Source organism: Amblyomma americanum, chromosome 3 (genome assembly GCF_052857255.1).
Source record: "Amblyomma americanum isolate KBUSLIRL-KWMA chromosome 3, ASM5285725v1, whole genome shotgun sequence".
NCBI lineage: Eukaryota > Metazoa > Arthropoda > Arachnida > Ixodida > Ixodidae > Amblyomma > Amblyomma americanum.
Window position 1 is genome coordinate 129,257,269 of NC_135499.1, and position 21,297 is coordinate 129,278,565.

Here is a 21,297-nt window from a genome sequence, read left to right on the forward strand (position 1 = left end):
AAAGACGCAGGACAAGAAAAAGGCGTGCACGCACGCGCATGCATGGACGCGTGCGCACGCACACACACACACACACCGTCGCCGGACTTACAACTGGATTTCTTGCTCATCCACATACTTATAGCCATTTTCCTGCGCAAGCGCATATGTAAGTGAAAAAAATGAAAAAAAAAAAAAATCAAGTCTGGTCATCATTCCATCTCCGATAAAACGCGCCACTCTTTCTGTGTGATAATGACAGATGAATCACTTATGCAAGACCGCTCATTCTTTCTTATTAAAAATGCTTCAAGTAGTTCCCACTCAAACTTGGATTTCCCCCGGCCAATAATGCTCATGCGCTGAAACACGGGTGAGCATTTGCTGCACTCCTTCACATGCAAAGCCAGGTTGCTCCCTGTGCCCGGTCGCTATGTGTTGCCGTGTTCTCTGAGGCGTTCATTCAGGCACTAACCCGTCTGCCCAATGTATACTTTCACACAGGACATGGGGATCAAACCCACAACTCTCAACACACACTTTCTGAACTTCTGTCTGGTGGTTGGGCTTGCAGGCTTGTTCTCTTTCACTGCTAAAGATGTGGGCGCAAAGAACAGAAAGATTACAGGGGGCTGAAAACGCCAAGTTGACACCAAATTTTTTAGACACTTTTTAAGCCCACGAGAAATTTTATGAAAGTATGCTCTGTCTTGCAGAGCGTACTTCCAGCTTAAAGTTACGTCCAGCTAAAAGGTTCCGATTTCCCATGCTCTTTGTTGTTGGCCATTGGTAAAACTGTGGAAAGAAATGTTGCAGCCAATTCCACCAGCCCAAGAGAAAGGCAAAAAACATTGAGATGACCCAATACTTCCATAAAATTTCCCACGAGCTGAAAAAAAGTGTCCTATAAATTTGGTGTTAACTTGGTGTTTTCAGCCCCCGGTAGGCTTTCTGGTCTTTGCAACTGCATCTCCAGTGGTGAAAGAGAACAAGCCTGCAAGACCAACCACCTAACGAAGTTCACAAAGTGTGAGATAGGGCTCAAGTATTCGATCCCCATGTCCTGTAGGAAAGTATACATCAGGCAGATGAGGCAATGCTTGAATGAATGCCTCAGGGAACACGCTGCAACCGGGCACAGGGAGCAACCTGGCTTTGCATGTGAAGCAGTGGTGCAAATCTTTGGCCCCATTTCAACGCATGAGCAGGGGGAAATCCAAGCATGAGCGAGAACTGCTTGAAGCATTTTTAATCAAAAAGAATGTGCGATCCAGCATAAGCGACCTGTTTGCCATTATCACAGAGAAAGAGTGGCGCTTTTTATCGGAGATGGAATGACGACCGGACGCAATTTTATTTTTCCTCATTATTAACGCGACAGCGTTAAGGAGCTCGTGTCGCAGAAAAGCCGGTGTCGTCGGCGTCAGCCGTAAGCGAAAAATCCCTCCTCCTCCTCGCAATGTACGCCACTGCCCCAACAGATGGCACACGACGGCAGCGCTTCCCGCTCGTCTCGTTCGGGTGCAGTGGGGCCGTGCGGGCACACAGGAATCACGCGGTGAGCGGGGAACAACGCAGCGCACATCCCAAGCGCGTTCACCACGAAGCTTGCGGCTTGCTGCCCGTTCGTTCGGTGCGGAAGCTATGCTGGCGTTCGTGGCATCGGGTCTGTCGAGAACGATGTGCCAACGAACTATGACTGCAATTTGAGTCCCGCGCGTTTCGGCAAGGCGCCTGGCAGCGCTTCTACGTGGTTTGCCGCTCCGCGCGTCCGTTTCATCGTACGAAGCAAAGCGATTTGTCTAACGGGCAAGGCTTCGCGTCGCGCCAAACGGGTGATGGCATTCCGTGGACTCCCTGGCAGTGCTGCAACACGCTGTCACGTTCCACTCTTAAAGGCAAAGCTTAAGTGTCCTCCAATTTTCTTTTCATTTGCATGTGAGCTTACGTAGGAAAATGGCTTTAAGTACATGGATGAGCAAGAAATAAATCAGTTGCAAGACCGGCGACAGTGAATGAGTGAGTAAGAGAGACTGTGTGTGTGTGCGTGTGCGTTCTGTTACAAAGTATCCTTTATCACAGTCCACTTCAGTGATGGCAATAGGTGTGTTAAACCACAGGCATGTCGCTGCCACTGTGTTCCAAATGCTGAAAATTGCTCACGCAGCACTATGTAACAAGCAAGGAAAAAAGCAGCTTGCACATCAAGAGATGCCCCGTCATTTTACCCTTATTAGCATATTCAATACATCAACTGTTGCAGTCAGTGAAGAACAGCAAAGCATCACTCAAGGCATAGTAGCCTGCTCAGATCAGCTGGAACATTTTATAAATTACATACAGTAATCCCTCGTTATAACGAAATCGCTTTATTCGAAATTTCTTCCGGTCCCGACCCAAATGCATGCATTTTAAGCCGCATTACTCGAAGTGCACAAAGAGCTTGACCCGCTTAGAGCGAAGTGGCGAGTGGAGGCATCGCCGCGGCGGCGGCGGCGACCCTTTTGCGCATGCAGTGACAAATTAGTACCGCCGACGAATTATTCTCAGGCAGGAACAGAACAGGCCACAAAAGTACCAACCCTCGACCGATGACCTGCCTGGTGACGGGTGCCAAGTGAGTGCCGAGTGCCCCCATAGCTGTTTACGGCGGATGCGAACGGAAGCGCGCCCGAATCGGTCGCAGTCGCATCGCTGGCGTCCCCCTTGATAGAATCCAAACGAAAATAAAATTTTCCTGACGCTTTGCGATGCCAAAAAACCGCCGTCTCTTGGATGCCAAAAAGTGGCCAAAGGACTGCGGGCACACTTGCGCCACAGCATTCCAAGGGGTGCGCTCGGTGAGCAAAATTTTACCACTCTAAAGAACATTTCTGGCGCTGAAACATGCCAAAAAGCACAAAAGAAGTGTCCCACCAATTATGAGCCCATTCACGCTTGCGAGTCGCGAGCGAGGTGAGCTTTTGGCAACGAACTGAGCTGCTCCTTGGCTGTCGTAGTCGTCGCTAAGCCTAACCGTTTCACATCGGCCAAAGCAGACAAAACTCTCGAAAACGCGCGCGAACAACGTCATTCACGAGAGATTTCGCTTCAAGCGAGAAGGCGACCTGCAGGTAGCGCTTGCAAGCATGACCAATGGTGTTGTCGAGTTGCAGCCTGGTCGCATGCCCTTTGCCGTGTTCAACGCAAGGAGCTACGTTAACAAATCGGGAAGACGACTTTGGGGAAGCCGGTGTATAAATTTGCTTGCCGCTCATCATAACCGGCTTGCATCACAATTAAACACCACCCCTAGCTTCGTTGCACTTTTGACGGTGCAAATCGACCGATAACTTGCCGAAAACATAAAAAATCCAAGCGTTGCCAGCGGCGAGCCAGGCTGTCAACATGGGGGGTCAACGCAACCACGGTGCTTCCCTGGCGATTTTGTCAAGCCGGTCATGCTTGATTCGCGCCATCCGACTAGACAAACGGTCTAAATGTGTGGTAGGGTCATCGAATTTTGTTCCTAGACATTTGTCAATGGTGCGGATGCGACGCTGTGCAAACACTGACACTCGAACCAAAGAATTAGCACAGTGTCGTCGACAACAGTACGCCGAAAAACTCGATTGCAAACTTCACAGCTGAACACCCCGGGAAAAAAATTGCCTGTAATCATGCGAAACCCCTACTGCAAAACCGTTCAGTTTTCACGATCGCGCTGCGTACCTACAATGAGTGGCTAATCGTTTTTTGAGCACAATTTTAACAAACACAACCTCAGACTCGAGCCACGGCATTTCCGTTAACGACCCCCCCCCCATCACGGCATGAAAGCGGCCACTGCCTTCGCGATTCAAAATACCCCGAAGGTTGAATGAATGCATGGGCAGCGAACGTGGCCTCGTGGAATGCTTGGTCAGATTAGAGCAGGGGTTGCCCGCGCCCAGTAAGAACTTGAAACAGCCAAAGCTCACTGCCTTTTTTGCACCTGAATAAAGTTTTGCTTCACTGAATACATTGTATTTTGACTTGCTCGTCGGTGCGGCGCAATTAAAGCTCGACTGCTTTAGATTTTCTCGGGTGGTCGCTTATATCGAATTATCACTTATAACGAATTTTTCTGCCATCCCACTGACTTCGTTATAACGAGGGATTACTGTACAAAACATTTCACTTCACAAAAATGCCAGCAAACGTTCAATTTTAGATACTTTTTAGCCCAAATGCTCCAATGGCACTCCCAGTACACAGAAGCAATTAACTTCCAGCACAGCTCAATTCATGTACAGGCAGCGCCAATATGAAAGAAAGTAGTCAGTCTGCACAAAAGGACGAACTGTGCTGCTACTTCTGCACTGAAATTGAGCATTTCCCATAGGCATTATCCGTCCAGAGGAAAACCATTTAGAACAAAAATGCATGCCTGTCACTCATATTACTTATGGAGAAATCGCTGCCTGAATGTGGGCAATGTGGACAAGTGGAGTGCCACGTTGGCATGACACCGCTGCCTTTGAAATCAGCAGCTCTGAGATGAATACTCACTACCAAAACTACACTGCCAAAATTAACTCATTCAAAGGTTGAACCATTTACAGATCTGAAAAATAGACATTTGAAACTTAAACCGAATTATCTGACTGCTCATTACTCCATTCAAATCCAAAATTAAGTGTTCACACCCCATTAATAACTTGTACACAGCAGTTGGCCATGAACCTCCAACACCTATGCTATACAATGTCACTTATGTTAATTCCCTATCAATCCGAGACCACAGTGAGTCCACTACACAAAAGCATTGCGTCCACTCTGTGGGTTCTCTGCTACTGCAAGTAGTTCCATGGTGATTGCAAACCTATTCTATGTTTTCGCCTGGATGGGAAAATGCTGTGCGATGATAGTGTGCATTAAAGATACCCAGGTGGTCCAAATTATTCCCGAGCCCTCAACTGAGCCCTCCACCAGGGCACCTGTTTCACTCTCTCTTCTTTCCCCCCACACCTTCTTCTCCTCCCTTACAAGGCCATTCCAGTGTCCACCTAGATGCGAGACAATTACTGCACCATTTCCTTTCCTCAAAAACCAATGCTCAATTTTTTCCATTATTCAAATTTACATACAGGTCAGACTTGAGACAGTTTCAAAAACATTTCTGCACAATAAGCAATCCTTCGGGAACCTGCATCCAAAACTGTGGATGTGACCTGCGCACTATCAAATCTGACATTTTATCGGAATATGCGGCCAATATTTCGGACTAAACTGAGTCCAGAAGTTCGATTTTTCAACCTACCAGATGTGAGCGAGCTTCACTACCACAACCAGCTGACCCATCCCCATTGTGGTAGGTGCCATCTTGGATTCAAACGGATGCAGTTGGACATATTGGCTTGGGTAGGCCTGGCAGTTTCTGAAGCTCACTGCTGCCACTTAAGCTAGTGGTCCGTTCTTTCTTTCCACTGAAAGAGTGCCTAAAGAACGCGTGAGCCTGGGTACTGGATGGCAGTGTCTGCTACAGCTAGGACGATGCCACTACTCAAGGTGCACGCAGGACGAGGGGGGAAGGTATGGGGAGGAGGGGGGAGAGGCCCCCATGGAGGCGCTTGCTCTCTCCTCCATGGGTGCAACCATCGTTGCCCACGGACACAAATGTTGTCCTCACCTCACGCGTCAAACGGCGGGGTGGCAAAGGGTGTGCATGGCAGCACAGAATTTGCTTGTGGTATGGTGTGTGGAATGACATGCAGCGGCTAGTGGTATCAGCCTGTTGTTTACTTAAGCGGCATGGGCCAGGATGCTTAAATTTTAATTGTTTTTAATAAGCCCCACCACACTACCAAAACAAATACGTTGCTATCAATGATGTGAGGTGTGGACTAGTGCAGCGCAGACAAATAAAAGCAAGACTCAGGCCAAAATACAAGCTAACAATATCGCTTACAAGCGGAACATGAAAAATGGTTAAAGTCACGAATTTTCAAGCAGGTCTTTCACAGCGAATTAATTTTTTTGTGGTTCCAAATATTACAGACTTTGATTAATTTGGATCATTTTTCGAGTGCTGCAGAGTCCTAAAAATTGGTCGAGGACTGTAGCATAAAATGTGTTGATATCTTGAAAGCCGCTTTTAGAAACATATCAAACTAGGCATGCAAACTGAATGTGGAATATCATTTTTAAAATGAATGCCTCCACATTTTACAGTAGCTGTGCCTTGGCTGCAGTGATTATGTGAATTTCTTTTGCTTTAAAGTGCCTAAAATGTGCTGGTATGTTAATATAACAGCTTAATATGATAGGAAGGACTCAAAAAAGTATTAATGAGACCTCCAAACCAGTGTTGCGGGGCTATGTGGACATATGAAAACCTAACAGAAAATGCACAATTATTCATGGGAGACAGTGGAAATCTTTTTTCTGTGCAACCTCGGCATGCTCTTACGCAAGTCCGAAGATGTAAAAATGCCTCCCACGGCAATGAATAATACATGAATGCCTGAAGGAGATATACAGTTAAACCTAGATGTAACGAACCTGCATATAGTGAATTCCTCGATGTAACGAAGTTTTTTAATTCCACAACACCGCTCCCATAGCAGCACGTGTATTTGAGACCTCCATGTAATGAACGCACAGCGGCGGTTGACCTTGATATAACGAACTCGCCAAGCCGACCACCTGTTAGCTTGCGCTGAGTTACGAAATTTGATGTGGGCAGCGGCACAAGACAGAGCTCCCATGCTAGGCCCACCAGCCATTTTTAAATCACTTCTTTACCACCACTTACATTGCCATGTCATTTGCCATGCCATCGCATAAGAATAAAAAAATCTTTCATGTTTTAAAAACAAAAAGCCTACCTTGGGCCCACAGTCTCAAGGGTGAAGATTGTGGCGGCCGTTGGGTAGACCTCGAGGAATGTTGCCAGTGTGGCAGCAATGTCCACTGTGTATGTGATGCGTTCCAGGAGCTTCCAGAAGGGCATGAGGCAAAGCTGTGACCCCTCTGAGGCCTTGCCCTCGTCCAGTCGCCGCGGAGGAGCATAAATGTCACTGTCATCCTCAGACTGGATGGACTGTTCTGCCCTTTCAAAAGCCTGTAATGAGCATGCCAGGGAGTCAATGGGTGGCAACAATAGTTGTAAAAAAAAATATGAACATGGGCATGGAACAAGACAGGCTGCTCTTTTCCGTTTTTTCGTTCACCCATGTAAACAAATCGCACAATTTATGTCATAAAACGATAGATGGTACGAGAGCGCATTGCCTAGCAAATGGTTCTACATCAATATGACATTACAAACTTCAGAGTAGCACTGCACAAAGCATGTTCATGTTCTATTCACTTTCATTCTGACCCAGTAACAATGAGACAGAGTGGGGACACAGCCCTTCCTGAACAAGCTTCTAGGCAGCATTTTGCCAGCCTTGCTTTCTCTCGATCTTAAAAAAAAATTCCAGCAGCTCCTCTTCTGTGAGCATTAAACCAAAACCACTAATCAGTGCTGCAGATTTACTAAAGCTTGGACAACTCATAAAGAATATATAAGTAGAAAAAATTCAGGGATACTTCATACAAGGCAGACTTTCGTCTTGACGCACTGCTTGAAGCTACTTCACCAAACTGGCATGCACGAAGCATGCTGAGAGTCATTTGTGATCTCTTAGGGCAGCTTTTCATTATAGTGCATCTTGACACATCTAAACTGTGACGGCTCATCACGTCATGAATAAAATCACCAAATTATGATCTAACCATTTCTGTGGCACAAGCCGTAATTCTCACTGAACTAAACGTCACAGGCTACTACAGTATTTCAGTCTCTGCCGCCTTGTCGCAGCACTGATAAGCTACTATGGTGGCAATCCCAAGGGTTATGTAAACCGACCTTAAAATTTCCACTACATACTCTTCATGGTTCAACAAACCTCTCCATAAAATCAAACATGCGTGAATTAGTAGTTTTTGTTTTTTTGAACTTGAATGTGTGGGTTAAAAGCCATAAAATGCAAACTGCATTTATGACTGATAAGTTCAGCTCTACCTACTGCACAGGGCATTGCAGTAAGCCTTGCACCTATCTGTAACTGGGTGCTTGGTAGCCAAATCAGTGATAATATGTGCACAGAGTATGATACTATTCAGTAACTCTGCAGTATACATGATGCCACAGCAACAGGCTGTGGACATTATAAGGACAAAGTGATTTTGCAAAAGTGGCTTTAGTTGGCCGCTGGGCTTTTGTTTATATGAAGTCAGACAATAAAGGTGTGTTTGCACCAGCATGTTATATAAAGTGAAATCTCGTTATAGCGAACAAGTAAAAAATCATAAAATAGTTTGCTACAGCCAAAGTCGGTAATTAAAAATTTCGTCAGAAACGCGCGCAACAGCGCCGCAATTCAGTCATTGAAGAGACAGCAGTTCTGGCGATCCTTACTAGATAAACGGGGATACCTTTTCCCTGGTTTTGGCGGTGTTTCGAAGACACTCGTGGCTATTCCGAAGGCTGCAAAAATCCGAGCGCCAGTTAGGTTGGCTTTCCCGCATAGCACCGCAAACGCCGGTTATGGTCGATTCACACGATGGACTGTTCGCCCGCGGCCCGCCCATCACGTGTTCGTGCGCCATCTAAAAACTGGCCTGTGATCCGGTGACGTCAAGCGGATGCGACGAACCAAAAGAGCAGACGACGCGCTGGGTGTACCACTGTTGCCAGATTATTTTAAATCATTTGGCAACGCTGGTCAAACTGGTTTTTCCTCCCGACCCATGTCTGCGATTAAATGGTGCAGGTGCGGCCCTTTGTCCAATTCCTCAATGGCCTGGGCCGTCTTGCGAGCCCAGTCGATCACTTTGTCATGGTAGCGAACGCAGTGCAGCTTGTCAAAACAGCGCGCCAGCTCAACGCCACTCAGCGAAATGCGGCAGCCGAAATACCGGCAAGAGCGGTGGTTGCCAGAGCTGGCGCCCGCATCTTCGCGGGCCGCCGCTAATTCCCGCAAGGGGAGAGGCACTTGAACTTCCTTGGTTGTCCAGTCCGCAGGCCGACAGCACGCCTCTCGATTTGGTGACGCACGAACACGTGATGCGCGGGCCGCGGGCAAACAGTCCGTCGTGTGAATCGGCCATTAAGCACCGGTTACGGTGGCTTCCCCGCATTACAACCATGTCGCGTGGAAAGCGGTACGTCAGAGCGAAAGCCATCGCTGTTTTCACCACTTCCGCTACAGCCGACGTGAGCGCAGGATTGCAAGCTTACAACTACCTGCGCTGCTGCTTCCATGGCGCTGTCGACGGATGTCAAGGGCGTGAACGTGTGCTGACTGCCGGACTGCAACCCTACACGCCGCTGTTGGCGAGCATGAGATAAATGTGCGAACCTTGGCACGAACGCTTGCAGCATCACCACTTGTGCAGTGCGGCAAAGCCTGCCCCCTGCCATCAGAACGGGCACAGTTCGATATATCCGTTTCATGGGCAACCGCATTCGATATATAAAATATAAATTGTATGCGTTTCTCAAAAACATATACGAAGAGTTCGATGTACCTAATAATTCGTAATATTCGTGTTCGTTATATCGATGTTCCGACTGTAGATCAAATGGTCAGCTTTGGTCAATACATTAAAGGGACACTGAGGAGAAATTGAAGTTGGCTTGTATCCATAGAATAGCAGCTCCTGATCACAAAAACGCCACTCTTCCTGAAAACAAAGCTCTTGTAGAAAATAGCAAGAACCAAAATACAGGTATCGCCGCCACAGGCCAATCTCGCAAGTACAAGCGTGATGACTTCCTAGGACAAGCGGCGCCACCTTGGAGGAATTTTCTTTACTTCATGGACGTCACGAATCTCTGAGGCTTGCAAAGGAAGGTTGCACACCGCACCGCTAGCCGGCAGAAATCACGGAGTCTGCGTTTACGTCACGATTCACGTCACTCCGTTCTGCGACGTCATAAGAGTTTCCTGAGTTTGAATCAGAGGGGCGGGAAAAACTTTTTCAACTTCGAATCCAAATTTCTTTGAAATAAATGCATCTTTCATGCCCGGACAAGCAGCAACAAAACCATGAAATGCCGAACTATCAGATTTTGCTAACAAAAAAAATTGATAGAGTTCTCCTCAGTGTCCCTTTAATGTCGCAGAGCCACAAACAAGTTGTGAGTGACTTATTCGGGGCAGTCCCTCACTGACCAATATTTGTGTGATGCGACGCATCACAAATTCATCAGTTAATCAGTGGTGCTGTGAGAAATGACACAGTGCCATGTTATGTTTCTTTGTATCTGGCTTCCTGTTACAGCAGTACACATGATCAGCAGCTCTGGAAGCCTATGGATGGTAAATGCGGAAACAAGACTGGTGTTTATGTTATATGTGTGTAAATGATAATTCAAAGAAAAATGCCGTTTAATGCAGCACATTTGGTGAGTCATACATGCGCTTCAGACATGGAACAAGCGCATGTCGTGCTGACCTCCACAGCCTATTCTAGTTTCTCAGCACATGACTGACAACAGAAGGTAGAAATCTTACGTAGCTTTGTACAAGATGTTCTCGACAGCTACCAGTAGCATTTGCTTGCAAGCATTCTTCTTTAGTCATGTAGCCATAAAACTAAACATCATGGCAGGCTGCCAAGCCCAAGCTGCTGAACCACGTCTGGTGCACCCTTGACTTGCTGGTCACTAAACACCAGTTCTCTTTCAGCACTGGATACAGACAGGTCACGCAACCCTCACGGCTTGACAGTGGAATGACAAGCTACATTTTGTAGGAGGGTCTCTTACTTTTACAAATGCATGATATTAAGCCCTTACAATGCATACAGAGTGTGGGACAGTTTTCAAAAAGCCTTGTTGTGCCTGTACAATAGAGCCATCAAAGATAGTAAGTGCGCAAGATTATCTTCATAAACAGAAATTTTCTTTCTGCCCAAGTTTAAACCTTTATTATATAATGAAGTCCTACATGACTGACATCTTAGCAAGGTGACATCCAGGTCATCAACCAAGACTTTACAGTGAATGAATAAAACAAAATTGAAGCAACACACAATCTGGAGTTTAAAACCAACTAAGAAATAAAAGATAATTGGATTAAGTAAATCCCCGTTAACTTTTTTTCTGCCTGTAACCTTGTCGCACTCATGCAAACTGGCCACTTTTGTATGTGTAGAGAGCCTTTTCCTGCACATCCAAAGTACCAAAGTACTCACCAAAAGCATGGTGTCCTCAATGTCCTTCAGGTCCGAGCTGTACTTTGGCTGGCAGCTCATGATGTGTTCGACCATGCGACACACCAGATCATGGTTTCCTCTCCCGAACATCACGCAAACATCGAAAATTTTGGGAATGTCAAAGATGAAGTTCTCATATATGAGGTCTGCAAACTTTTGCTTGTCAATGAAGTGCATCTGCTTGTCAGAAGAGATGACAGAAAAGGGAGGAAACAAGAATGAACAGTTAGCAACCCATTCATTCTGTATGAAAAAAAAGGCAAGTGTATCAATACTGAGAGAGACGATGCCTCTAGAACTGCGTGAACATGAGCCATGTCATGGGTTATACCCCTGTCACATGGGCAGTTTCAGTGCCCATCGAGACAATGGACATCGAACTCAATGGCGATCAGCCAGTGCCACATGGCGATCGTCAATGACCTTTGAACTCGATGGTCATTGACTCAATAGGGGCTCGCGAATGGTCATTGGGATCTCAAGAGCCACTGAGAACTACCTCCCGCTCACCATGCATTGAAAAGAAAGATGTAAAAACTCAAAATAAACAAAAATATCTCTAATTTAATGACAAAATTTTAAACTACATTAGCTAGTTCATAAACATTTTCATTCAGTAGTCAAAATGACAGCTCCACAGAATGACCAGTGGTCAGATCATGGGTCAGATGTAAACAAACTGCCACTGTTTTTATTGTGCGGCATTGTGGTGTTCCACTTTGTTTCTCCCATTTTTGTCTCTTAGCGCACTTTGCGACAACTAAGACCAAAAAGTGCCCATTATCTCTTTCGCAACCGTGGAAATATGGATGATTTGGAGTGTACTGAAAAAGGAATTTTTTTTTTTTTCACAAGTAACAAACCCAGCACATATTGCAACACATGAAATTGTATATTATTAGTTACACTTCTGAATGAAACAAACAGTAGAGTCGTGTGTGAAAAAGTACTTGGAACATTTATTAGTCAAATGTGGCTAAAACACAGAAAAAGTATACAGAAAAAACAAAACAAAAATTACTGGCTGCACTAAGCACGAACTTGATTAGAGGAAAACTGGAAAATACAAACTGGTTCACATGTTTATAGCTGTCATTCCTCCAAGTTTGAGCTCTGAGAAAAATTATTGCACTTTCCACAGCCGGTCAAGTCAGCGGTCATCACTGTGGTGCCACTGTGAAAAGCAATCACGCGAAGATGTGAATCAGAGGTAGACTTGACAGATGCTGCACATAACGTTTGATCATTGTTCATGTTTTGTTCTCCGATAGCAAAGCTTGCAGTTCCTTCTTTTTTCCATTTTTTTCTTCGGTTGGTGACAAATGGATTCTATGAGAGGATTGGGGGCGTGGACTTCTTCTACTTCATCTATACTCTAAGATTTGTTGAATGAGCTACTTCCTAAAAGCCAGCTGATCAAATTTGGTGTTTTGGGCAAGCTCTAGAACATCAGGATCGATGAACTTTCATTGTTATGGTTCAAAAGCCAGGACACTTTCAAGTCTTGCCAATAGATGCAGCTGCCACTGAATCCTTCGTGTCCGCTACATGCAGAAAAACAAGCAAAGCGAAAAACTGATTTTGGCAAATGTTATTTGATGGCTGCCAGAGTAGATGATTCCTGTATTCCAATAGAGATATACAGTTGAACCCCTCGCTACAATGAAACTGACGGGGTGCGCAAAAAATTTCGTTGAAGCGGAAATTTCGTTGTGGCGAAATCAGCCCAAAATCACTGTCAGGTTGGACGACATAGTCCCAAAACCTCATTTATTTCCAAAGAAGTTGGTCAGCTTCTTGTGCTTCTTATTTTTCCACGAGTGCCATGGCGCGACTTTCGCACTCGGTGAGCAGTTGCATCACGACGTCGTCATCGTGAGCACCAATAAATCTGCGAAGCACATCAAATGATTCCATCACTTAGTGCAGATGGTGGTGCTAAAACCTGTGCGTCGCTGTCATCATCCGATGATGCGTCGCCGTGGCGAACGCCCTCAATTATGGCTTCATCACTCAGCTCCTCGGAAGAAAGGAACGTCCGCTTCCTAGACAAAGTCGCGATGCTCGTGTCGATTGCAGCGCACAAGCACGAGTGAGAAAAACTAGGGCAAACGCGCTGCTGCTGTTGCCAGGGTGCTGCGACCTTTGGCGACGGATTGTTTGCGGCTCTGGCTTGGAAGAAAATGGGAGCTTGCACCCGCGACTTCTCGCAAGGCAGCCAGCCCAACTGTCATCACCACCAAACAATGGCGGTCTTCATGTGCATTTGAATGAGTGGATCAATTGGTTCCAGCGAAATTTTAGTGAAACAAAGCAGCGTGGACCTACGGAAGTACACAGATGGGCGGCGATATGCTTGTTTTGTTGTAAGATAGATTTTTAAACCCAGCTTCGCATAGCGAAAATTTCGTTGAAGCGGAAACGCGCCCCAGAAATGGTTCGTTGTCATGAGAAATTTGTTTTATTACTTTCTATGGCGAGCTGACGGGGAATTGGAAATGTTTCGTTCAAGCTAAAATTTCGTTGAAGTGACGTTCGTTGTAGTGGGGTTCGACTGTAGTCGCGGCGGGTCAACCATTCCCTTACTATGATGATTCCAATGAACTTGTCCAACGGATTCACCTGTTGTAATGCCGAGCGTATGTTTGCCTGTCTAAAAACTTCATCCAAGTATACTTATTAGTGCTTTCATACAGAGTCTTCATCATCTCCGCCGTGAAGAACATCAAGACGAAGCCGAGAGGTCGAGCGAATCTCCGAACGAGGCTCCGCAGCGATGCGCCAACATGAACACCTGGCCGTTGTCACGTCTGAAAAAACGCGACGCAACCTTGAGCATTTGGAGAACTGTCTTGGCCATATGTTGTGAAGGCCCTGAAGCACAAAACTAAACCACTCTCATCAGTTACAAACCGCATGCACTGCAGAAAACACAGAGCGAACGTAAACAAAACTTGCGTGCGAACACACACTGACGTTCCAGGCCCCTGAGGCGAAGTCTCACTGTCGGAACCAAAATCCAACTTTTGTACATCGCTGTCTGACTTATCACCACTGCTTTCATCGCAAAAACCGGAACCGACACAAGCCGAAGCGCTCGGTGTCAGATTTCGATTTCAAGGAGCGGGCAGCGACCCGAACGCCATGTTCGCCGACTGACGCTGCTGCGGCCATTCGAAGTTTGGTTTGGTTTATGGTTTACAGGGGTTTAACGCCCCAAAGCGACTCAGGCTATGAGCGACGCCATAGTGAAGGGCTCCGAAAATTTCGACTACCTGGGGTTCTTTAATGTGCACTGACATCGCACAGTACATGCGTCTCTAGAATGAATTTCGCCTCCATCGAAATTCGACCGCTGCGGCCGGGATCGAACCCGCGTCTTTCGGGCCAGCTGCTGAGTGCCGTAACCACTCAGCCACTGCGGCCGGCTCTTCAAAGTTTCATTTTTCCTGGCGCCCCCTCACGTTCTAAACTAAAAACAAAAGCTGCAATTATGAACTTGGGTCCATAGAAACAACCTAAATGGTGCAGCGTGTCCACAAGCGCAGAAATGAATTTTCGGCGGCTTTTTAACAACGTCGGTCGTATATGCCCGGTCACCTAAGCGAAAGAGTTAAATGTTTGCAACACCGATAGTAGCTATGAACATGACAAACACGGTCACCGGGGTAGCTTCGCTGGCGAAAAGTGAATGCTTCTGAAACAAAGTTCACAGATCGCATGACACATTGCGCCATCATGCAAAAAGGGGGGGGGGGGCGGGGGCTAGGCCTGCCAAACCGCTGTTTCTCCCAGAAACGAACTCACTGCTCACAATTCTGGGTCTATCTGATGTCACTGCTCCCATCGCACATTTGCTGTTGGCACCAGAATCACACCAGAAACCGATCACCGGTGATGGGCACGCACTGCTCGTCCTATGCCTTCCCTGCTATGTCTTGTTGCCTTGAGCTGCTTTTGGACACAAACTGTTGTAGTATTACTAGATTTGACGTTACAAAGGAGACTGCTGCAGCAACTGCTGCGTTTGCGATGGAAAGGCACCAATCACAGAAGAGCACGGCTCGTGTTTTATTGTCATGAAGCTTTTGCATGGTTCAGCCCAATCTCAAGTAACATAGTTAATGAACAGTCAGCGTAGCGAGTTCATTATATCAAGGTCAACAGTCGCAACATCTTCGTAGCATGGAGTTCACAAATACACACACTTCAATGGGGGCAGCGCTGGGGGGATTGAGAAACTTAGTCATGTCAAGGAATTCGTTGCATAGAGGTTGAGAGGTTCAATGCATCCAGGTTTAACAGTATTTGGTTTGACCCTTCTTGTTAGGTTCTTAATAGGAGTGAGCGAATAGCACTTTTTGAAAACCTAATAAAATACGAGTAGTGTAGCACTGCTTCCAAACTTCTAACTGAATATTTGCTACTTAAAAATTCTTACTTATACACCTGTTCACATAAAATGGCTAGTAGCTGTGTGAAACAGCAAGGAGCCAAAGGTGGCGCTGCGATACGGTGCTATAATTGGGAAGTTATGGCTATACAGTCGACGACCGATTTTTTGGACTCTCTAGGGACCACGAAAACAACCGAAAAATTGAGCAGTTCGGAAAATCAAATTTCACCAAAAAAAAAATCAAGAACTTATTGCCAGTATGCCAGAGCAAGGGGTCAATTGTGTTGCACACAGTCTGAAGCACCTCATGACTAAATTTCGCCGCGTGTAATGTGCACAGATGACGAGCGGCGACTGCTTTCACGGCCATGGCCTGGCTGTGCTGCCCTTGGCATGTCGCCAATGAACGCACGGGTTGGGACAAAGTCGAGACGGGAAAGCGAACACGCCACTGCGGAAACTGCGCTGCGCCCGCAATACTATGGGCCCAGAACGAGAACGCGAAGATGGAGAAACAATAAGAACCGCGAAACGGCCGAAGCAAGCGGTCAGTCGGCATAGGTCTTCGTCATTAGGCCTAGTTATTAAGAGCCAAAATTGGCATCATATCTGGCGAGATGCACTCTGCAGTGACTTGCGTGTAATGAGAGCCATCTTGCCTGTCATCGAAACAGCAGCTGTTTATGGTTTTATAATAGAAAAGTTGGAGTTGCGGGGCGTTTAAGGCGGGTACACTGACCTCGCTTTGATGCAGTACCACTCGTCTAAGTGAAGCTGTACGCCTCACACGCACTTCGCTGCTACCTCCCGTATTCGCTGCTACCTCCCGTCCCATATCCGGGACGAAAGACTAGGCACAGATGAGTTCAGCGAACTCTGACTACTCTTCCAGTTCGTGTAACGGAAGACGTTCAAGAACAGTATGAATTCGAAACACGCGGGCACAATATGCTGACTGCGCAGAATTTCAGCATAGGAGGCTCCCTTTAAGCTCGACCACTCCTGCAGTCTAATGAGGTTCCACAGTACACATCATTTGACGGCAAGTGCGAACAGGGTCTGAAAAATCAAGCAGTCAGTTGCGGTGCATCCGAAATTTCAGGCACTCTTATACATTGGCTCTATGGGCCATATCGTGGCGCTGCGAAAAAGTCCGAAAAATCAGGCGTCCGAATTTTCTATCGTCCACTGTAGCTATCAAAAGACGCAACAATGATCTCTGTTAGGGAGTGTGACGTTCCTTGTGTGTGCTACGAGCGTCCGCGTTCGACGGCACGGCGTAGACGGAGCCCCCAGTGGCGGCGAAAGCACAACCGGACCCCCTTTCCATAGTATCGGCACGAGACGAACGCCGCCGCCGCAGCCGCCGCGGGGAGACGGGCGTTATCTTCCCCAATTGCCGTGGCCGTTCCAGGGCGGCCTCGTTTCGGCGGGCCTGGCCCCGTGGCAAGACGGCGGGCATCATCAATCAACCCTCCCGAGCACATCCCAGGACAAGGGACCACTTTCCCGGCCTTTTAGTGACCTCGCGTTCCGGCCTTGAGGGGCGAGTGTCATTTGATGGAGAACAAAGGCCGGTGACCCGCGGGAACCGACAGCGGGCAAGAGCGCGCCTTACCACAGCCGACGCTATGCGCTACCTCGAAGACAACCTTCTTTCCCTCGGACTCAACACGTGAGGGGGGCGAGACCGTAAGTGCGGTGGTGTGTTTGTGCGCCCAACTGAAAGCCCTAGGCCCCCCCCCCCCTCCGGCGTGGGCGTCCTCACCCTAGGGAGTGTGGGGATAAGAGGATATAAAAATCGACAAGGAGTACCGAAGAAGGCACGCCCAGGACGAAATCGTTCGCCAAGGGGGGCCTTCAGCGCCGAAGCCCGACGGCATGCAGCTTCTGCCAGCAACCGTGCGAGCTCAACTCCGGAGCCCCTCCATCGTCCCCATGAAGTCGTCGGCACGTAAGCTCGGACGCCCCAGCCTCTGATGTATAATCTTAATCATGTGTAATTATTGAATATATCTGTTCGTTTAAACTGAGCCAGAGGTTCCGTGACGCCGGACAGATGGTAGGGGAGGACGTGCGAACGTTTGCGTCGCGGCTTCAGCGCCTAGCACGCGATACGTTAAGCAGGAAGGAGGAAGGGGACCAGCTAAGGAAGAAATACGCGGAGGATCTACTTAAAGAGGAAATGACCGCTTTGTTCGTGGCTGGTCTGCAAGACCCCGTGCGCCGGTTCGTGCTCTCGCGCAAGCTGAGCAATTTCGACCAAGCCGTGGCGGCCGCATTGGATGAGGAACGAAATGAGGCGTTAACGACAGCCGCAGCGAGAGTACGCGTCATAGAGAGAGCGGTGCTCAACCCTGAGGTTGCTCTCTTGACAGAGCGGTTAGATCGCTTAGAACAGCTGCTATCTCAGCAGGTGGAACGCCAGGTTGAAGCGCGCGCTCAACAGCGCCCATTCGCGGGAAACCGGAGACCGCCACAAAGCTACAGGCGCGGTATGCGAGATTTTGAAGAAATCGTATGCTTCGCTTGCCAGGGTCGCGGACACATCTCCAGGTTCTGCCAAAACGTGCGCCGTGGGGAGCCACAAAGAGAAGCAGGCGAGACACGCCCTAAGCAAGCCTACAGCGGGGCTCCAGATACCGAGACAAAAAACTAGATAGTCCTCCCCATCCTGAGGAGCATGGGGAGGGAGCAGTGGATGATGAGGTGGTGGTGGTTTGTGTGGCCGACGAGGCATGCCCTGTTGTGCGTTGCAAGTTAAATGGTTGCTGCATGGAATTGTTGATAGATACGGGGTCAAAGGTGACATTGCTTAAGGAGAGCAGTTTAAACACGCTTCGAAGGAAGGGGGACCGCGAGGTGTTGGAAGCGTCTGGTGGTATGGCAACCAAATTTGTAGGCATAACGGGGGATCCTCTTGGCATAAGTGGACTCTACCGGTTACACTTCTCTCTCGGCGGAATTGCATTGGAGCACCCCTGCTACGTATGACCGGTCACGGTGTCTCTGCCAAACGGAGTGTCAGGTATATTAGGGCAGGATTTTTTGAGAAAAGGGAAGGTAGTAGTCTCATTCTCTGAGGAAGAGGTTAATGCGGGCGGCTCAAAAGTTCCGTTTTTGAACAGGAGAGGGGCTGAGATTCGCATTACCAATATTGACACCCGTCAAACAGTGGGATCATTGGAGAAGGTGTATTCGCGGGTTGCCGTCAGGCTGGTCGACGAGGCAGTCGTCCTTCCTTGGTCGGAGCACATTTTGTACGCGTTTGTGCCTTCAGATGTAGAGAGCGGCGCCGTGGGAGTGCTTGAGCCGGTCGACTCTCTCAGCAATGGCCTGAAGGCAGTGCCTCGTGACAGTTAATGACGCCCACAGAGTGCCCCTACGGGTGGTTAACTGTAGCCAGCAGCCACTGAGCCTTCCCAAGAACAAAACATTGGCTTTCTTCACCTCTGCGATAGAGAAACGTGAGCCCACCGATACGGTACTCGCAACTGTAGAGCATGCTAGTCCTTCGGCTGCTCCAAAGGTGTCGTTCGATCTTTCTCACATAAAATCCAGGGAGAGGGAGGCTCTGGCTGGTTTGCTGAACGACTACTCGGAGGTATTCGCCGCGTCCAACCTGGATTTGGGCTGCTGTGGCGTTATAAAGCACAGGATAGAAACCGGCACTTCATCGCCCGTTTACCAGCGTGCGTACAGGATTCCTTACTCCCAACGTGAGGAGATGGAGCGGCAGGTGCAGGACCTGATTGACCGCGGCATTGTCGAACACTCAAAGTCACCCTGGGGAGCACCAGCACTATTGGTGGAAAAGCCAGATGGCTCGTATCGATTGGTAGTGGACTACCGCAAACTAAATGCCGTAACTCGCATCGATCCATACCCCATCCCCAATATACAGGAGACGCTTTCTCAGCTGGGCTCTGCCAGGTACTTCACGGTAGTGGACATGGCGGCGGGATTCTGGCAGATAGCAATGGATCCGGCAGATGCCGAGAAAACGGCATTCAACACGCCCTCAGGGCACTATGAATGGAAAAGAATGCCGATGGGTCTGGCCAACAGCCCTGCTGTCTGGCAGAGAACCGCTGATGTTATCCTGGCAGGTCTTCTGGGGAGGCTGTGCTTCTTGTATATGGATGACATAATCATATACAGTGACAGTTTTGAGAACCATTTGCGCGATATTGAGCAAGTTTTGGTGCGACTAAGAGGAGCGGGTCTCAAGCTGAAGCCCTCTAAGTGCCAATTCCTCAAAAACGAGGTGAAATACCTCGGGCATGTTGTTTCAGCTGACGGCGTGCGACCGGACCCTGAGAAACTAAGGTGTGTCTCGGATTTTCCATCCCTGACTAGCGTCCGCCAGGTCCGGCAGTTTCTCGGCCTGATCGGTTACTACCGAAGGCACATAGAGGAGTTCGCCAAGCTCGCTAAGCCGCTCACCGCCTTAACAGCCAAAAATGTCGCCTTTCGCTGGGACGAAAACGCGGAGGATGCTTTTGGGGCCCTGAAAAGGAAGCTAATGAGTGCACCGCTGTTGCGCCACCCGGATTTTAATTTGCCCTTCGTTATGGCCACAGATGCGTCAAAGTTCGCAGTTGGTGCCGTGCTATCTCAGGTTATCGAGGGCAAAGAACATCCCGTTGCTTTTGCTAGCCGACAGCTGAGCCCCACAGGGCAAAAGTACGGAGCTACGGAAAGGGAGTGCCTCGCCGTTGTCTGGGCAGTAAAGCACTTCAGATGCTACCTTTACGGCCGCAAATTCAAGCTAGTCACAGACTGCCATCCTCTGAAATGGGTGATGAGTGTCAGGGACCCTAGCACGCGACTCGCTAGATGGAATCTACATTTGCAGGAATACTGCTTTGAAGTTGAGCACAAGTCAGGAAAGACACATCTGAATGCTGATGCACTCAGCCGCACAGCTGCCGTAGCAGCTATAGATGAGTTTGTCCCCGTAGTCGACCCCGCCGAATTACGCACAGAGCAGTGCAAAGATCCTGACCTGAAGCGAATAATCGAAAGCTTAGAGGGCGCACCGCACCGTCTCACCCCGAACAGCTAGGTTATTTCATTGGCAAAGACGGCACCCTGTGTCGGCGCACGAGGCCAACCAGGAAAGGGAGACCAGAGAAAACCGCTTGGGAGAGAGTCGTCATACCTCGGTCGTGGACAGAAAGGGTTCTTCGCGCGTTTCACGATGCGCCATGCGCCGGTCATTTTGGCGTAGCGAAGACACGCAGGCGTGTGGAGCGTTTGTACTTTTGGAGTGGCATGCGACAGGATGTTAGAGACTACTGTGCGAAGTGTCATTCCTGTCTCGAAAGAAAAACACCCAAGGGACGAAGACCAGCTCCAATTCAGCCGTTCCCTGAGGTTTCGGCTCCCTTCGAGCGGACAGGTATGGACATAATGGGCCCATTGCCCACGACCACTTCCGGAAACAAGTACATTTTAGTATTTGTCGATCACCTTTCAAAATACGCGGAAGCGGTAGCACTCCCAGATCAGAAGGCAGACACGGTTGCAAGAGCATTTGTCGAACAGATCGTGCTCCGACATGGACCCCCGAGGCAACTCTTGACAGATCGGGGAACGAACTTCGTGTCGCAGCTAATGAGGAGAGTTTGCGAGCTGCTTAAGATAGCTAAGAAGCAGACAACACCATACCATCCGGTTTGCAACGG

The 21,297-nt window shown here is 48.3% G+C and overlaps 1 protein-coding gene across 2 annotated transcripts in view; it reads right to left on the reverse strand.

Annotated features, from left to right (window-relative positions):
* LOC144124915 (activating signal cointegrator 1 complex subunit 2) overlaps positions 1–21,297 on the reverse strand; it is a 76,755-nt gene that overhangs the window by 30,511 nt on the left and 24,947 nt on the right. For both annotated transcript variants that reach the window (XM_077657862.1, XM_077657863.1), the window contains exons 6-7: positions 11,191–11,388; positions 6,828–7,063 (exon numbers count right to left, since the gene is read on the reverse strand). In XM_077657862.1, coding sequence (XP_077513988.1) covers positions 6,828–7,063; positions 11,191–11,388 — 434 coding nt within the window. The remainder of the gene's footprint in view (positions 1–6,827; positions 7,064–11,190; positions 11,389–21,297) is intronic.